A 16334-nucleotide genomic window follows, 5' to 3' on the forward strand; every position below is an offset into this window, starting at 1 on the left:
CATCTGTCATTTCCTGACTTGTTAATTTTAGCCATTCTGACTGGTGTACACCACATCTTCTTTATCCATTCATCAACTGATAGACACTTGGGCTGTTTCCAAAGTTTGGCTATTGCAAATAATGCCACAATAAACACAGAGGTGCATGTATCCCTTTGAGTTAATGTTTTTGTATTTGGGGATAAATACCAGTAGTGTGATTCCTGGATCACAGGGTAGTTCTATTTTTCAATTTTTTGAGGAACCTCTATACTGTTTTCCACAGTGGCTATACTAGTTTGCATTCCTACCAACAGTGCACAAGGGCTCCTTTTTCTCTAAATCCTCACCGACACTTGTTGTTTCCTATGGTTTTGATTTTAGCCATTCTGACAGGTATGAGGTGATATTTCATTATAGTTTTGATCTGCATTTTCCTGATGATAAGTTATGTTTAGCATCTTTTGATGTATCTGTTGGCCATCTAGATGTCTTCTTTGAACAGAAGTTCAAAATCAGATATCATGTCTTCTGCCCATTTTTAACTGGATTATTTGGTTTTTGGGGGTAATGAGTTGTATTAGTTCTTTATATATTTTAGATACTAACCCCTACTGGATATATCATTTACAAATATCTTCTCCCATTCAGTAGGTTGTCTTTTAGTTTTGTTGATTGTTTCCTTTGCTATGCAAAAGCTTTTTATTTTGATGAAGTCTAAACAGTTTATTTTTGCTTTTATTTTCCTTGCCCATGTATCTAGAAAAATGTTGCTATGGCCAATGTCAAAGAGATTACTGCCTGTGCTCTGTTTTAGGATTTTTATGGTTTCAGGTCTTACATTTTCTTCATTTCGAGTTTATTTTTATATGGTAAAAGAAAGTGGTCCAGTTTCATTCTTTTGCATGTGGCTGTCCACTTTTCCCAACACCATTTGTTGACGCTTCTCTAGAATTTTAAATTTTAGCGAAGGGGTTGATGTGAATAATTTAGTTCACTTATTTGGAAAAAAGAATACTTAGTTTCTCTTTTTCTTTTTAAAAACTGATCCCTCGTGGTAACCTCTGTAAATATCCAAAACTAGTGATTATGGAGGCTGTTTCTTACTAAGGAAATACTTCTTCAAAGAATATTTTCTTGTTTAATTAATAATTCAATACCCTGGAATATGAGAAGTTGTGAATTCCATTTTCTTTTACATTTAATTTTTAAAACCTCACCTTGTATTTAGGCCTATTTGGTGTCTATCAATATGTGACAGAGGAAAAGTAGTTCTAATATAGGATAATAAGGAAAATCTGTCTATAATATATGAAATAGAATCTTTAATGAAATTTTAATATCTGAAGCTAAAGGTTAGCATGTAGGATTTAGTACTAATGGAAGTTGTTCCTCCTGGACTATATCAAAGAAAATCATTACTAGCATTTTAACCTTAAACAAGACAGTGATGGAGACCTTTGTTACTGAAATAAGGGGAGTATAAATGGCTAATCTAGGAAAAAGGTATGTTGTCCAGGGATCGGTGTTTTTTAATGCCAATTTTACAACTCTATCAAGACACAAATAACAATCGACAGATAACAGTGAACCAATCACATAACTGGGTAACTCTTAGAACATGTAATGAGATGATGAGTCATGGGCCTGGAATTTAGCTCAGTAAGGGGTATAAAATGGTCTCTAAAGGAGAATAAAAGCCATAAAAGAGAGAGATCAAAGGCTCTTTCTTGCTTATATTATTTCTTCTGCATGATCAGGCCATCTCATACTTTTTCCAACCACCAGTAGATCCTCTGGATGTTCTTAGGTGATGAATGATTCCATTGCTTTCAAGTCAACCAAACGAAGGGACAGATTTACCTCCAGGAATGAGTAAAGTGACTTTAAAAGCCCCTGTATTTGACAGGTATGAGGTGATACTCAGGGGTACTGCCCTGAGTGGCCTGAAATCATCTGGATATGCTCTCTCATCACCGTAGGAAGGGCATGGGGGTATTTGAACACACTATGAACTGAACCTCCCCCTCCCCCCGCCGCCCTGCCACACACACAACCCCAAAGGCTTGGCTCCGTCAACCTCTCTCCCTGGCCTGCAACCAGACATGGGCTCTTCCCAGAGAAGGAGAAATGAGGGCCTTACCTGTGCTGTCCTCCCCAAGGCCTTCTGCAGTTTCCCGAAGCTTAATATCCATCACCCTTGTGGAAATCATGTCCAGCTCACTAAAATCAGATGGAAATTCTTGTTAAAAGGGACATGCTTAATGGAAGGTAACAATGAGTGGAACGGCTTTGCTGACTGCTTTTTGCCCACAACTTTACCTGCACACACCCCAACAAAGAGAGACTCCAGGGCAGGGTACAAGGCAGCAAAGGCCAAACACTTGTCCACAGCTCAAGATTAATAGCCTCATAGGCGTTTATCTAATCACCATCCAGAGCAATTTCATGGATATCGATTAACTGGAACGAATGCTACATTAATTTACACAATACAGATTTGTTTCCTTTCTTTCAAAAATGTTTTTTCAGAAAGTATGTTTTCCTCATGGGTGAAATAAAGGGGATTAAGAGAACACTTGTCACGATGAGCACTGAGCAATGTACAGAAATGCTGAATCATTACATTGTACGCCAAAACTGCTATCACACTGATTGTTAGTTGTACCTTGAGAAAGAAAAGGAAATTATATTTTTATCTTATTCACTGTAGAAAGTTTAGAAGGTAGACAGAATGAAAATTATCCCAAATCCCACCTTAACCAAGGGTAACCACAATTAAGGTTTTGACTTCCTTCCAATATATTTGTGTGTATGTGCATGCCCACATCTTATTAGGAAGACTGACTTCTTGATTTTCTTGTATCACATCATCAAAATTCTTCATAAGTGTTACTGTAATGGCTAAATAATATTTTGATATATAGCTGCAACATCATTAATATATAGTGAGTTCTTTTGAGTTTTTATTATGAAAAATCTCAGAGAGATACAGAAATACAGAGACTGTATAATGAACTTAACATATTGTCACTCTTGTTTCATTTTTACACCTTCTTCCTCCCACTCCCACAAGGTTATTTCAAAGCAAATCATCCCAGATATTATTATCATTTCATCCATACAGTCTCATGGTTTCTTCCTAAATTAAAAAGCCCTGACTCTTTGTGGAAGTCAATTCAAGCTGTGTCCCTGCCTTCCACGGTTGCCTTTAAAACAGTGTCTTCTACTCCATACATACTAACTCACCATTTATATGGAAAGCTGTTTATTACCAGCACTTACTATGAATCCTCAGACTTCATAAGCGGCTCAAACACCCAATTAGCCAACTAATATTTACCACTTGTACACAGCACATAATGGGAAATAATGGGAGAATTACAAAGAAAATATTTAACAAAGGAAAGGAGTTGTTGGTCTTTGCCAGAGTTGGGTCTAACATTTAGGTTTTTAATATTAATGTCAAAATGTCCATCTTCTAGTTAGCTAATTCCCGAAAAGGTGAACAAAGTTTTACTGATTTTGTTTTTCCAATGTGCATATAATTTGGCTTCATAAAAATGTCTGGTCAACAGAACGAAGGAGAAAAAACCCACATGATCATCTCAAATGATGTGGGAAAAAATGGCTGACAAAATTCAATGCACTTACATGGTAAAAACACTAAATAAGAATAGGAATAGAAGGAAACTCAACATAATAAAGGCCACATCTGACAAACCCAGAGCAAACATCATCCTCAACAGTGAAAAACTGAAAGCTTTTCCTCTAAGATCAGGAACAAGACAAGGGGACTGATTTCACCACTTCTATTCAATAGAGTATTAGAAGTCCTAGTCAGAGAAAATTAGGCAAGAAAAAGAAGTAGAAGACACCCAAACTGAAAAGGAAGAAGTCAAGGTATTTCTGTTTGCAGATGACATGATCTTATATGTAGAAAGCTATAAAGATCCCCCCAACATAAAAAACTGTTAGAACAAATCAATGAAGTCAGCAAAGTTGCAGGACACAAAATGAACACATGAAAATTAGTTGTTTCTATACACGGACAATGAACAATCTGAAAAGGAAAATAAGAAAAACGCTTCCATTTCTAATAGCATCAAAAAGAATAAAATACTGAGAAATAAATTTTACCATGGAGGTGAAAGACATGTATACTGAAAACTATAAAATGTTGCTGAAAAAAATTAAAGAAGATACCAAAAAATGGAAAGAGATCTCATGTTCATGGACTGAAAAAGGCTTATCGTGATTTCCCCAAAGCAATGTACAGACGCAATCCCTGTCAAATTCCCTGAGCCCATAGTGTCCTGATATTCTATGAAACTGTGGTGGGGGCAGGAGGATGTGGTACCAGGGCATTTATATGGAAATAAAGAGGGAGCAAAGAAGGAAAAGCAGGAAAATGTAAGAAGCAAAGAGAATCAAAATTGTAAGGATTGGTTAAAAGTAACCGACTATTTCCCTGGGTATCATCCTTAAGGCTGCTGCTGAACTAGAAAGTCCAAGGGCAAGAGCTTTCTACTGCTTGAGCCACAACAATTACAATGAACTCTTAAGCACGCCGTGTATCATCGAACTACCTCCTTTAATCCCCAGGAATCTTTAGTATTCACATTTTGGGACCGAGAATATATATTAAATAAGTATATTAACTGGCTCAAAGTAGCAAAGCAGAGACACCAACCTGCATATTCATGTTGACCATATATCTAGCAAGAGTGGGCGCTTTGGCCTGGGACACAGTGTGGATGAGACCGACATGCTCCCTGCCTCTTGCAGGTGCTGACCCAGTGAAGGCGAGAGTCCTGAGCTATCATCAGAGGGGCTTCAGGGAAGCTAGGAAATCCAAAGGATATGCACCTCCTACTGAAACGACTCTGTCTGTCAAACAGCCCTGTGCAGAAACATGCCTACACCCAGAGGCCAGAGGCCCCAGGAGACCAGCCCCTGGGTTTGCCAGAGCATCTCAGTTTAGGGTGAAGGGGTTTGAGGCTGTCATTCTATATCTGTTATCACCCTTGAGGAGTCATGATCATGCCGGTCTATGTGGGAGAGTGCATGCACAAGCCCCAGGGGCTGGGGTATAGAAGGGCACTGCATCCCACCGAGGGTGGAGCAGATCTGGATGCTCACACTGGCTTCCGCCTGGCTTGAAGTGAAGTCATGTGGTGAAGTCACACATGGCAGCAGGTTCAGGAGCTGGTGGGAGGCCCAAGAGAACAGCCCAGTCTTCAACTTGCTGTAAGGCACATCCTGGTGGGGCCGGATGCAGGAGCACCACCAGATGCCAAGGCTGTTAATGGACTCACACACAGAGGCAAAGATCACCCCACAGATGAAGAGATTACATGGGAATCAGGCTCAGCTTACATGGGAAGTTTTAGAACCTGCTTATATTTTCTGTTCCAAGCATCTTTATACCAAGAAGAGTATAATATGGTGCAGAGGAAAAGGGCAAAGACTGGAACATCAGGCAGTCCAGGGGTTGAAACCTCACCCCACCACACACCAGTGCTGAGCCTCAGTTTCTCCATATATAAAATGGGGATAAAAGAAAACTTTAATTAAATGGACTGCAAACACAGCACACACAAGCACTTGCTGAGAACAGCTGTCAGTTTCTGCAGCTTGTTGCCCACCTCATACTAATGCATGTTTTTGCCTAAACGTCAACAAAAGCATGCACAACCAGCATGTCCTGGTAGCGGGGGAGTTTGAATCTATCTCATGAAGACAGTCTGCTTGTGCAAGAGGCTCACGTTAGAGCCAGTGTTACCCAAGATCGACATCTGGATTCCCAGAGGACCCCTGTGCTTTCCGATGCCCTGCAACCTGAAGGACCTTCTTGAGCAAGGAGAACCACCACTGCCAGGTAACTGGTGAGAACACACTCCAGGCTACAGCGGAATGTCTACCCCTTGGGACTGTGGAGTGTGCACATGGAGGACCTTCCTCTTCACTCAGACACCCCAAGGGGTAATACTCCAGAGCTGTTATGACGGAATGTCTTCTCTACTGGGCCCAAAGGCTTGCCTTTCTAGACACATGTTCTCCTACTCCTAGTAAAATTCAAGGACATGCCAGAAGAAAGAAAACCATAATGAGAAAGGTAATGTGGCAAACACCCTATAATTTCCAGCACCCCTTTTGCTTGAACTCCAAGTTCACCTCAGGCCACCTCAATGCCCCCCTACAAGCTTTCTGCCCTTTAGCACCATCCCCAACCCCTGTTGTTCTGACAGCTCTAGTCCAGGGAAAGAAAAACTTATTCTTCAAACCTAGACCTGAGTGGATCTCTTCAGGGGTTCTCATTGATTTAAAAGGGGACTAAGCCTCCAGCCCCCTCTGTAGTTCACAGCACTCATCAGTGTGATGAGTAGTAGGGGCACCTACAGAATCCAGGGGAGTCCTGCATCTAATGAAGCCTCCCTGGGTGGGGGGCTGCCCCACTCCCTCTCTCTGAACCCTAACTGTAATCACAGGCTCATGGCAAAATTTCATCATTAGTTGCAGCTTATATTAAAAAATTCTACAAAACTTCATTCATGTGAAGATTGAGAATAGTTTTAATAAGGTATTTTACAGGTTCTAATCCATTATATTTACCTACACAAGGCAAAGAAAAATATCTGTAAACTGATTGCATAACCTGAGCACATAATTACGTACGAAAGCCTTGGTGTTCATCCCTACAGACCTGCCAATCCCATCACACCCTCCAGGCCATGTTCAGATCCCTGTGGTATTCGTTCTCAGACCTTGTACCTTCTTTCACAATGCCCACCAATGCTGTTAGTAACTTGTTTATAAGATGTCTGCCTAACATTCCCCTCCCTTTCAAGATGGCGAGCTTGGCAGGATGAGCTCTGTGCCAGTTACATCCATTGCTCTCCTACCAGCACCTAGGACAGTGCCTGCAGCAAGGAATGGAACACAACGCAGGACCAAGACAGCTGACAAAATGAGAGACGTTTCTGCAGATGACTGACAGATGTATCAAGAGAATGAAAAATGGTAAATCATCCAGTTCCAGAAATGGATCTATTCTTACAATCTGATTTAAGACTGGGGAAATCCAGTCTTGGAAACTGATACCTGACTTTGTAAAAAATAAAGAGTCCTTATCATGACCCTTCTCAATGGAAACTGAGGGAGGACTGAAGGAAGCTATATTTTCTTTACAAAGCAATACAACTTTGAAAAGATTAAAAAGAGAGGTAAATTTGGCCCAGGTGAAGGTATTTCAGTGAGGCCAAATCTAGGTGTGCTTCTCTTGTGCTTCTTCCAGTGCCTGTGGCTACTTGGTATAGTCATGAGTCCTGGAGAAAGCTGACTCTACCTTTGCCAGTGTGGCTATACCTGAGATTCTCAAGGTGAGTGATGACAATTACAATTAACTTTTAAGAAAATTACAAACCAGTGATCACAGAACCACAAATGCAGTTTATGTTTAAAAATAAGTCAAGAACACCTGGATGGCTCAGTCAGTGAAGTGTCTGCCTTCGGCTCAGGTCATGGTCTTGGGGTCCTGAGATCAAATCCCACAGCAGGCTCTCTGCTCAGTGGGGAGTCTGCTTCTTCCTCTCACTCTTCTTCTGTGCTCTCCACCCCACCTCAAATAAATAAATAAAATCTTTAAAAAAATAAAAGTAAATCAAAATGAATCTGAATACCAATGCTCATGTGCCAGATCATCTGAAAAATCTTAGAACCATTCCCAAATACCTGTCTTGAAAACGTCATCTGATCACTGAGATCTTTTGCTTTCCAGTGTCCTGCAAATGGGAGAACATGGACAGAGAATTCAGAGTCTCAGAGCTAGTGCTTCTTCCCAGATGACGCAAAAACTGACAAATACAAAATGCAATAGCTGAAGATTTCAACACCCTACTCTCAATAAATGATAGAACTGAGCAGAGTATCAACAATGATACAAAAGAGTTGAAGAACACCATTAACTAACTGGATCTAATAGAAATCTATAGATTTCCACCCAACAGAACGAATAGCCTTCTCAAGTGCACATGAGAGATTCTACAGAATAGACCACAACTAGACCATAAAACAAGCCCGGATAGATTTAAAAGGCTTGAAATTACAGAAAGTATGTTTTCTGACAACCAAGGAAGGAAATTAGAAATAAATAAGAGAAGGAGATTTGGGAAAGTCACAAATGTGTGGAAATTAAATACTATGCTCCTAAATAACCAATGAAATAGCTGTATTGATGTCAGAGAAAAACAGATTTTAAGAGAAAACTGTTACCAGAGATAAACAGAGTCTTTCTGTAATGGTAAATTGGTAAATCCCTCAGGAAGATAGAACACTAATAAACAGGTATGTACTTAAAATCAGAGCCTCAATACACATGAAGCAAAAATTGATAAAATGGAGAAAGGCAATTCAATAATAATTGTGGCAACTTTAATAATTGGGGAACTCACTTTCAAAAATGGATAGAACAAATAGGCAGAAACTCAACAATGATGTAAAGGACTTGAGCAAGTCTGTAAATCAATTACAATATATTTATATATGTACCACTCCATTCAACAACAAAATACATAGTTGCCTTCCCTGCTATAGAACATTATCCATGACACCATATGGCAGGCCATAAAATAAGACTCAATAAATTTAGAATGAGTTAATTCAAATAAAATGCACTCTTTAATCATAAGGGAAGTAAGTTAAAAATCAAAAGTAGAATTTGGGGAAGTTTACAAATACACAGAAATTATACAATGTACTGCTAAATAACCAATCAAGTCAAAGAAGAAATAACAAGTGATAACATACTTTGAGATGAGTAAAAAAACACAACCTATCAAGACATGTGAGATATAACTAAAACACTGCCTAAAAGAACTTACACCTATAAACACCCACATAAAGAAGATCTTAAACCAATATCATAGCTTTCCACTATATGAAACTAGAAAAAGAGAAAACTAAACTGAAAGAAAACAGAAAAAGGAACATAATAAATATTAAAGCAAAAATTAATGAAATACAGAATAGGAAAACATTTTGAAAAAATCAATGAAACAAAAGTTGATTCTTTAAAAAAGATCAACAAAATTGACAGACCTTCAGGTAAATAAAAGGAGAGAAGATTCAAATTATTAAAATAAAAAATGAAAGAGCATTACTACCAGTCTTAGAGAAATAAGAAGGATAAAAAAAGAACATTATGAATAATTATATTTCAAAAAATAGATAGCTTAGATGAAATGGACAAATTCCTAGAAAGACCAAGCCACTGAATTTAAATCAACAAGACATAGAAAATCTGACTACATTTACAATAAGTAAAAGGGCTGAATTAGTCACTTAAAATTTCGCACAAATAAAAGCCCAGGCCCAGTTATATTTACTGTTGCATCCTATCAAACATTTATAAAAGAATTAATAGCAAACTTTCCCTTTCCAAATTGTTCTTCAAAAAATAAAAAATGGTAACAACTCCCAACTCAGTCTATGAGGCCAATATTATCCTGAAAGTCAAACCAGACAAAGACTCACAATAGAAGAAAACTATAGACTGACATCACTTAGGAATATAAACACAAAAATTCCCAAGACAATACTAGCTAATCACATTCAGAAAATGTAAAAGTGAGATTTATGCAAGGAATGTGGGCTGGTTTACTATATGAAAATCAACTAATTTAATGGCTGATCCCTTGGCACAGAGAGAGCCTACAGCAATTGAAAAAATAAAAACAAACCCCAGCAAATCCTGAGGAAGAGAGAAAATCTGATTTCTGGAGTTATCACATTATTAGAATCAAATGTCCAGTTTTGAATCTATCCCTAAAAAAAGGCCCAAGGCAGATCTACTGGACAAAGACCTTAAAACAAGTATCTAAAGAACTAAAGAAAGATGTGGAGAAAGTCAATAAAGCAATGTATGAACCAAATGGAAATGTTAATAAAGGAGAAAACCTAAAAAGAAACAAAAATAAATTCTGGAGCTGAGAAGTACATTAATTGAAAGAGTCATTAGGATTCAAAGGCAGGATTCAGCAGGGAGAAGAAAGAATTGGAAAACTTGGAGCAGGTCAATGGAAATTACTGAGTTTGAGGAACAGAAAGAGAAAAGACTGAAGTAAAATGAACAAAGCATAAGGGCACCACCAAGTAAACAAACCTAGGCATTGTGAGAGTCCCAGAAGGAGAAAGAAAAAAAGAAGCAGAGAGAATATCTGAAGAAATAGTGACCCTAAAGCTCCCAAATTTGATGAAAGACATGAATATAAACATTCAAGGAGTCAATGAACTCCAAACAGGATGAAATACCCACACCGAGATACATTATAACCAAACTGTTGAAGTCCAAAGATAAAAAGAATCACGGAAGCAGCAAGTCATCACATGCAGGAGATCCCCAATAAAGCAGATTTCTCTCAGAGAGTCTAGAAGGCAGAAGGCAGTGGGCTGATATAGTCAATGTGCTAAAAAGAAAAATGTCAACCAAGAACATTGTATGTGGCAAAGTTGCCCTTCAAAAGGGAAGGATAAATTAAGATATCTCCAGATAAACAAAACCTGAGTTCATTACCACTAGCTCTGCCCTGCAAGAAATATTTGTTCAAGGGTATCCTGCAGGGTGAATGAAAGGGCGCTAGACAGTAATTTGAAGCCATATGAAGAAATATCTTAGTAAAGTAAACACATGGGCACATGGGTTTATAACTCCACTTCTTATTTTCTATGTGACTTAAGAGACCAATACCTTTCTTTTTTGGGGGGAGATAAAGGTTTGTTTTATTGAATGACTGATCTATGTAAATGCTGAGGCCACTACGTATAGACAAAAGAGGAGGAACTTTGGTTCTTGGCCTCTTCCTCCTTGGACAGAGTCATAATTTCCTCCTTCTTGGCCTGGAGCCGCTCTTCAAGGCACTTAGGTACTTTCTTAGTCTTAGACTTGCAGGCCTCAGCTCAGTCCCAGAAGCTTCTTGTCAGCCTTGTATGACTTCAGCCTATGGATGTGTTCAATGAGAATGTGTTTGTTTTTCAACATGTTACCTCCACTTTCAAGTACAGGCTGTGACACATGTGGCAGTCAGTCTTCCTAGGTTCACAGTATCTTCTAAGCAGCCAGCACATAATTCTCATCCTCCTCATCTAGGTAACCTTCCTGGTCATCTGAGTGCTGGCAGTAGCCTTTCACTCCCCCTGTGCCCATATGCCTGCTTTCCGTGGGGCCAAAGTGTTTTTCTGCCATGGACTCCAGGAATGGATAGTCACAGGGTCCCAGATGATCAGCCCATCTTTGATCAGCTTCCAGATCTGCTGATGGGAGTTGGGTAATTACGTTGGTCTCACTGAGATCCAACCAGACCTTCTTTCTGCTACAATGGAGGACACCGGAGGTAAGCCTCTTCCAAAGCCGAGCATGGCAGCGGCCATGGTAGGGAAAGACCGAACTCCAGTCTCATACATTTTTAATTTTATTTTTTGAGAATTAATCTACTTCTTTGCTTTTTTAAAAATTCTTTTTAAATAGGCTTCCACACCCAGCATGGGGCTTGAACTCATGACCCTAAGATCAAAAGTTGCATGCTCTACTGACTTAGTGAGGTAATATTTTTTTTTAAGATTTTATGTTTTTATTTGAAAGAGAGTGTGTGTGCACAAGCAGGAGGAAAGGGGAAGAGAAAGGGAGAAGTAAGCTCTTCATGGAGCAGGGAGCCCAATTCAGGGCTCAATCCAGGACCTGGGATCATGACCTGAGCTGAGCGCAGACTCTTAACCGACTGAGCCATCCAGGTGCCCCACCCTAAAATGTTTCTTAAAAAGGAACTGGTAGTCAAAGAGCTTGCAATATTGTAGCTTTGGTTTGTAATTCCTCATTTTGTTTTCTACATTACATAACAGAATGATGTATTTTTTTAATTATTAGTTTATGTTTTTGGACACACAATGCATAAAGATGTTATTCTGTGACATGAACAACTGAAACAGATGAAGACAGACTTGTAAGAGGACTGGGGTTTTGTGTGTTACTAAAGCTAAGATGGTATAAATCCAAATTAAAGTGTTATAACTTTAGGATGTCAAATGTTATTCCCATGGGAACCACAAAAGATGGGGCTACAGAATATGTACAAAGGGAAAGAAGAAAGGAACTGAAACATTTCACTACCAAAAAAATCAACTAAACACAAAAGAAGACTGTAATGCATGAAATTAGTGATAAAAAAATCTGTAAGATATAGAAAAAAACAGCAAAATAACAGAAGAAAGTTTTTCCTTGTCATCCTTAAAAGGAAGGCAATTCTTAAATAAGCTACCATGTGGAGGAACCTTGACATTTTGCTAAGTGAAATAAGCCGATCATGAAAAGACAAATGCTCTATGATTCCAGTACTCAGAAGAGTCAAAATCATAGAGACAGAAAATCACAGAGACAGACAAAATCATAGAGACAGAATGGTGGTTTCTAGAGGCTGGGGAGAGCCGTAATGGGGAGCGACTGTTTAATGGGGAGTGACTGTTTAACGGGAACAGACTTTTTGTTTTGCACGGTGAAAAGCATTCTGGAGACAGACAGAGGGGATGGTTGCACGACAATATGAATGTAGTTAATAATGAACTGCACACTTTAAAATGGTTAAGATGATAAAATTTTCTGTTGTGTGTATTTTATAACCAAAAAAAATGAAAAAGAGGGCACACAAAAACTTGTTCACCAATGTTCATAGCAGCGTTATTTCTAATAACCAAAAAGTATAAATATCCCAAATGTTCATCAGTTGATGAGCAAATAAAAAAACATGGCGGCACCTGGGCTCAGTTGGTTAAAGCCTCTGCCTTCGGCTCAGGTCATGATCTCAGGGTCCTGGAATTGAGCCCCACATTGGGCTCCTTGCTCAGCAGGGAGCCTGCTGCTCCCCTGCCTGCCATTCCCCATGCTTGTGCTTGCTCTCTGTCTCTCTCTCACACTCACTTTAATAAATAAAATCTTTTTTAAAAATGTGGTATATACATATGATAGAATATTATTCAGCCATAAAAAGGAATGAAGTACTGATTCATGCTACAATTTGGATCAACTGTGAACACTACGTCGCAAAAGACCACAACCTCAATGAAATACCCAGAACGGGCAAATCCCTAGAGATGGTAAGTAGATTAGTGTTTGCCTAGGGCTGGGGGGTGGGGTGCTGGGGGAAGAGAAGTGGAGTGGGAAGAGACTGCTAGTGGGCACAAGGTTTCTTTTGGGTGAGATGAGTACGTTCTAAAGTTAGATTATGTTCATAGTTGCACACTCTATATAAATACTCCAACACCTGTTGACAGTGCACTTTAAACAGGTGAAGTTTATGGTACATAAATTATATGTCAACAAAGCTCTTGGATTAAAAAAAAGTGTTACCAGAAATAAAGAAAAGGGGGGGGGGGTGAGATAGCTTTTTGGAACAGAAGATGTGATACAATTTGTCTCCAGCAATCCCACACTAAAACAAATGCTAAAGGAAGAAGGATATGATCTCAGATGGAAGCTGAAGATGTGGACAGGAACAGAGAGCAATATACAGGTGGGTAAATCTGAGTATGGACAAGAGGGGTAAGGAGTCTGGATTTCAGCCGGAGGCCCTGTGCACAGATAGCACAAATGTGTGCCCTGTCCCTGCTCTCTTTTCACACAACATTCCATTTCTTTCCAGCCCAGGACCTTTGCAGATGCTGTTCCTGTGCTCGAACATGCTCTTCCCTACCCTCACACCCTACTTTTTTTCCTTATTAACACCAACTTATCCTCAATTTCGTTTCCTCACGAAGACCGATGTGTCCCTTCAGGATGACCCAGGACTTCCCACAGCACACCTCCTGGTGACAGCCTTTGCCAATTTTAATCATTATCTGTGTTTGCATGATTCTTTGATCCAGTTCTGTTTTATAGATTTAAGCCTGCTTACATTCCCTATACGTTTAATCAATTTTTCCTTTTCTTAGGAAAAAAGATAAAAATAAACTGTGACTTAACTATTGTTCTCTAGTGAGTCACACCAGGATCCGCCTGTACCTTTTTTAGAAAAGTAAGTTTCACATTAACTGAGGCAAATGGAATGTGTAATGCTTGCAAAGCTCCTGTGAGAAATCTCTCTTCAAAAATTGTGGCAGCTCCGTGATTCATGATAGATATTATTATCCTCCAGAGCAGCCTTGACCACTGTATCCACCCCAAAGTGACAGGGCTGTCAAGGCTGGCTTCACCACAGCCATTTCTCTGACACCTAGATGCGTGTGCACAAAACCTTCTCTGTCCACCTGTCAGAAAGGAACCAGGGGTGGGGAGTAGTGGATAGATCCATTTTGACATTTGGGAGAAAAGAAAGCCAAGAAGTCTTACGAGCAAAGGGTTGAAACCAAAGAACTCAGACACTGAGTCACAGTGCTTTGAGTGGAGCAAGAGGGGAGAGTAAAGGAACATACTGGGTGGTCAGTTTTGAAGTGTCCAGTATCCTGTAATTGTTTATCTTATGAAACACTAAAATTAGGCTTGGCCTAGGGAAGCGAGTCATCCCATATCAAAACTTGAAGACTAACTCAGCATTGGGAATGTACAACAGGTGCTCAGCAAATACTGCTGAATGGAGGAAGGAGGGGGGGGGGGAGGAACCAGATGCACCTATAACACTTGCTAGATAAAAGAATCACCTCCTGATAAAAATGAGACAGCCTCAATTACCCAGTCAATTCCCAAGGCTACTTCTCACTCCACTTAGCTAAACTACGTCACATTTCTTCGGTCTGAGTTCTGCCTGTCCATTGTCTTCCTTTAGACATTACTGAGGGACAATCATGCAGAGCTGAAGTTTGATGGCCTTCAGGAGTGAAGGAATATGGATGCAGAGGACTGCCCTGCTTCAGATGCCTTGGCCCCATCCTCAGGCTTCCCTTTGGCTATAGGCTGGGCAGAAACAGCAAGGAATTCCGGAAAGAATGAGGCACTGGCCACATTTCACTGGCCTGTTTCTTTGCAAAGAAACAAGTTTCTTGATGAAGTCCCTGAAGTTCATTTTTGCTTTTGTTCCCTTTGCCTTTGGAGACGTTTTGCTTTGAAAGAAGTTGCTGTGGCCAATGTCGAAAAGGTTACTGCTTATGTTCTCCTCTAGGATTTTGATGGACTCCTGTCTCACATTGAGGTCTTTCATCCATTTAGAGTTTATCTTTGTGTATGGTGCAAGAGAATGATCGAGTTTCATTCTTCTATATATATACCTCATCAAGATAAAAAGCTTCTGCACAGCAAAGGAAACAGTCAACAAAACAAAAAGACAACCCACTGAATGGGAATAAGATATTTGCAAATGACACTACAGATAAAGGGCTGGTATCCATGATCTATAAAGAATGTCTCAAACTCAACACCTTCAAACAAATAAGTCAAAAAATGGGCAGAAGACATGAACAGACACTTCTCCAAAGAAGAAATACAAATGGCTATCAGACACATGAAAAATGTTCAACATCATCAGCCATCAGGGAAATTCAAATTAAAACCACAGTGAGATATCACCTTACACCAGTTAGAATGGCAAAAATCAACAAGACAAGAAACAACAAATGTTGGGGAGGTTGTGGCAAAAGGTGAACCCTCTTACATTGTTGGTGGGAATGCAAGCTGGTGCAGCCACTTAGGAAAACAGTGGGGAGCTTCCTCAAAAAGTTAAAAATAGAGCTACCCTATGACCCAGCAATTGCACTACTGGGTATTTACTCCTTTTTACTCCTTCTTTTTACTATATAGTAAAAAGAAGGAGCACATGCACCTCAATGTGTATCACAGCAATGCCCACAATAGCCAAATTGTGGAAAGAGCTGAGATGCTCTCCAACAGAAGACTGGATAAAGAAGATGTGGTGCATATATACAAAGGAATATTATTCAGCCATCAGAAAGGATGAAGACTCAAAATTTGCATTAGACATGGATGGGACCGGAGGAGATTATACTGAGTGAAAAAGTCAAACAGAGAAGACAATTATATGGTTACGCTTATTTGCGGAACATAAGGAATAGCATGGACATTAGGAGAAGGAAGGGAAAAATGAAGAGGGGGAATCGGAGGGGGCGACGAACCATGAGAGACTATGAACTCCGGGAAACAAACTGAGGGTTTTAGAGGGGAGTGGGGTGAGGGGATGGGTTAGCCTGGTGATGGATATCAAGGAGGGCACGTACTGCATGGAGCACTGGGTGTTATATACAATGAATCATGAACACTCCATCAAAAACTACTGAGGTACTGTATATAATAGAATAAAAAATTATTAAAAAATTGTTGAATCACTGTTTTACCCCTGAAACGAATATAATGCTGTATGTTA

The 16334-nt window shown here is 39.5% G+C and overlaps 1 protein-coding gene across 1 annotated transcript in view; it reads right to left on the bottom strand.

Moving 5' to 3' along the window:
* LOC111155916 (KIAA1211 like) overlaps positions 1 to 16334 on the bottom strand; it is a 119023-nt gene that overhangs the window by 58735 nt on the left and 43954 nt on the right. Inside the window, exon 2 of the mRNA XM_022516388.1 lies at positions 2123 to 2202. Coding sequence (XP_022372096.1) covers positions 2123 to 2192 — 70 coding nt within the window. The 5' untranslated portion in view covers positions 2193 to 2202. The remainder of the gene's footprint in view (positions 1 to 2122; positions 2203 to 16334) is intronic.

This window comes from Enhydra lutris, unplaced genomic scaffold, assembly GCF_002288905.1.
Source record: "Enhydra lutris kenyoni isolate GAN:26980312 unplaced genomic scaffold, ASM228890v2 scaffoldscaffold44, whole genome shotgun sequence".
NCBI classification, from domain to species: Eukaryota; Metazoa; Chordata; class Mammalia; order Carnivora; family Mustelidae; genus Enhydra; species Enhydra lutris.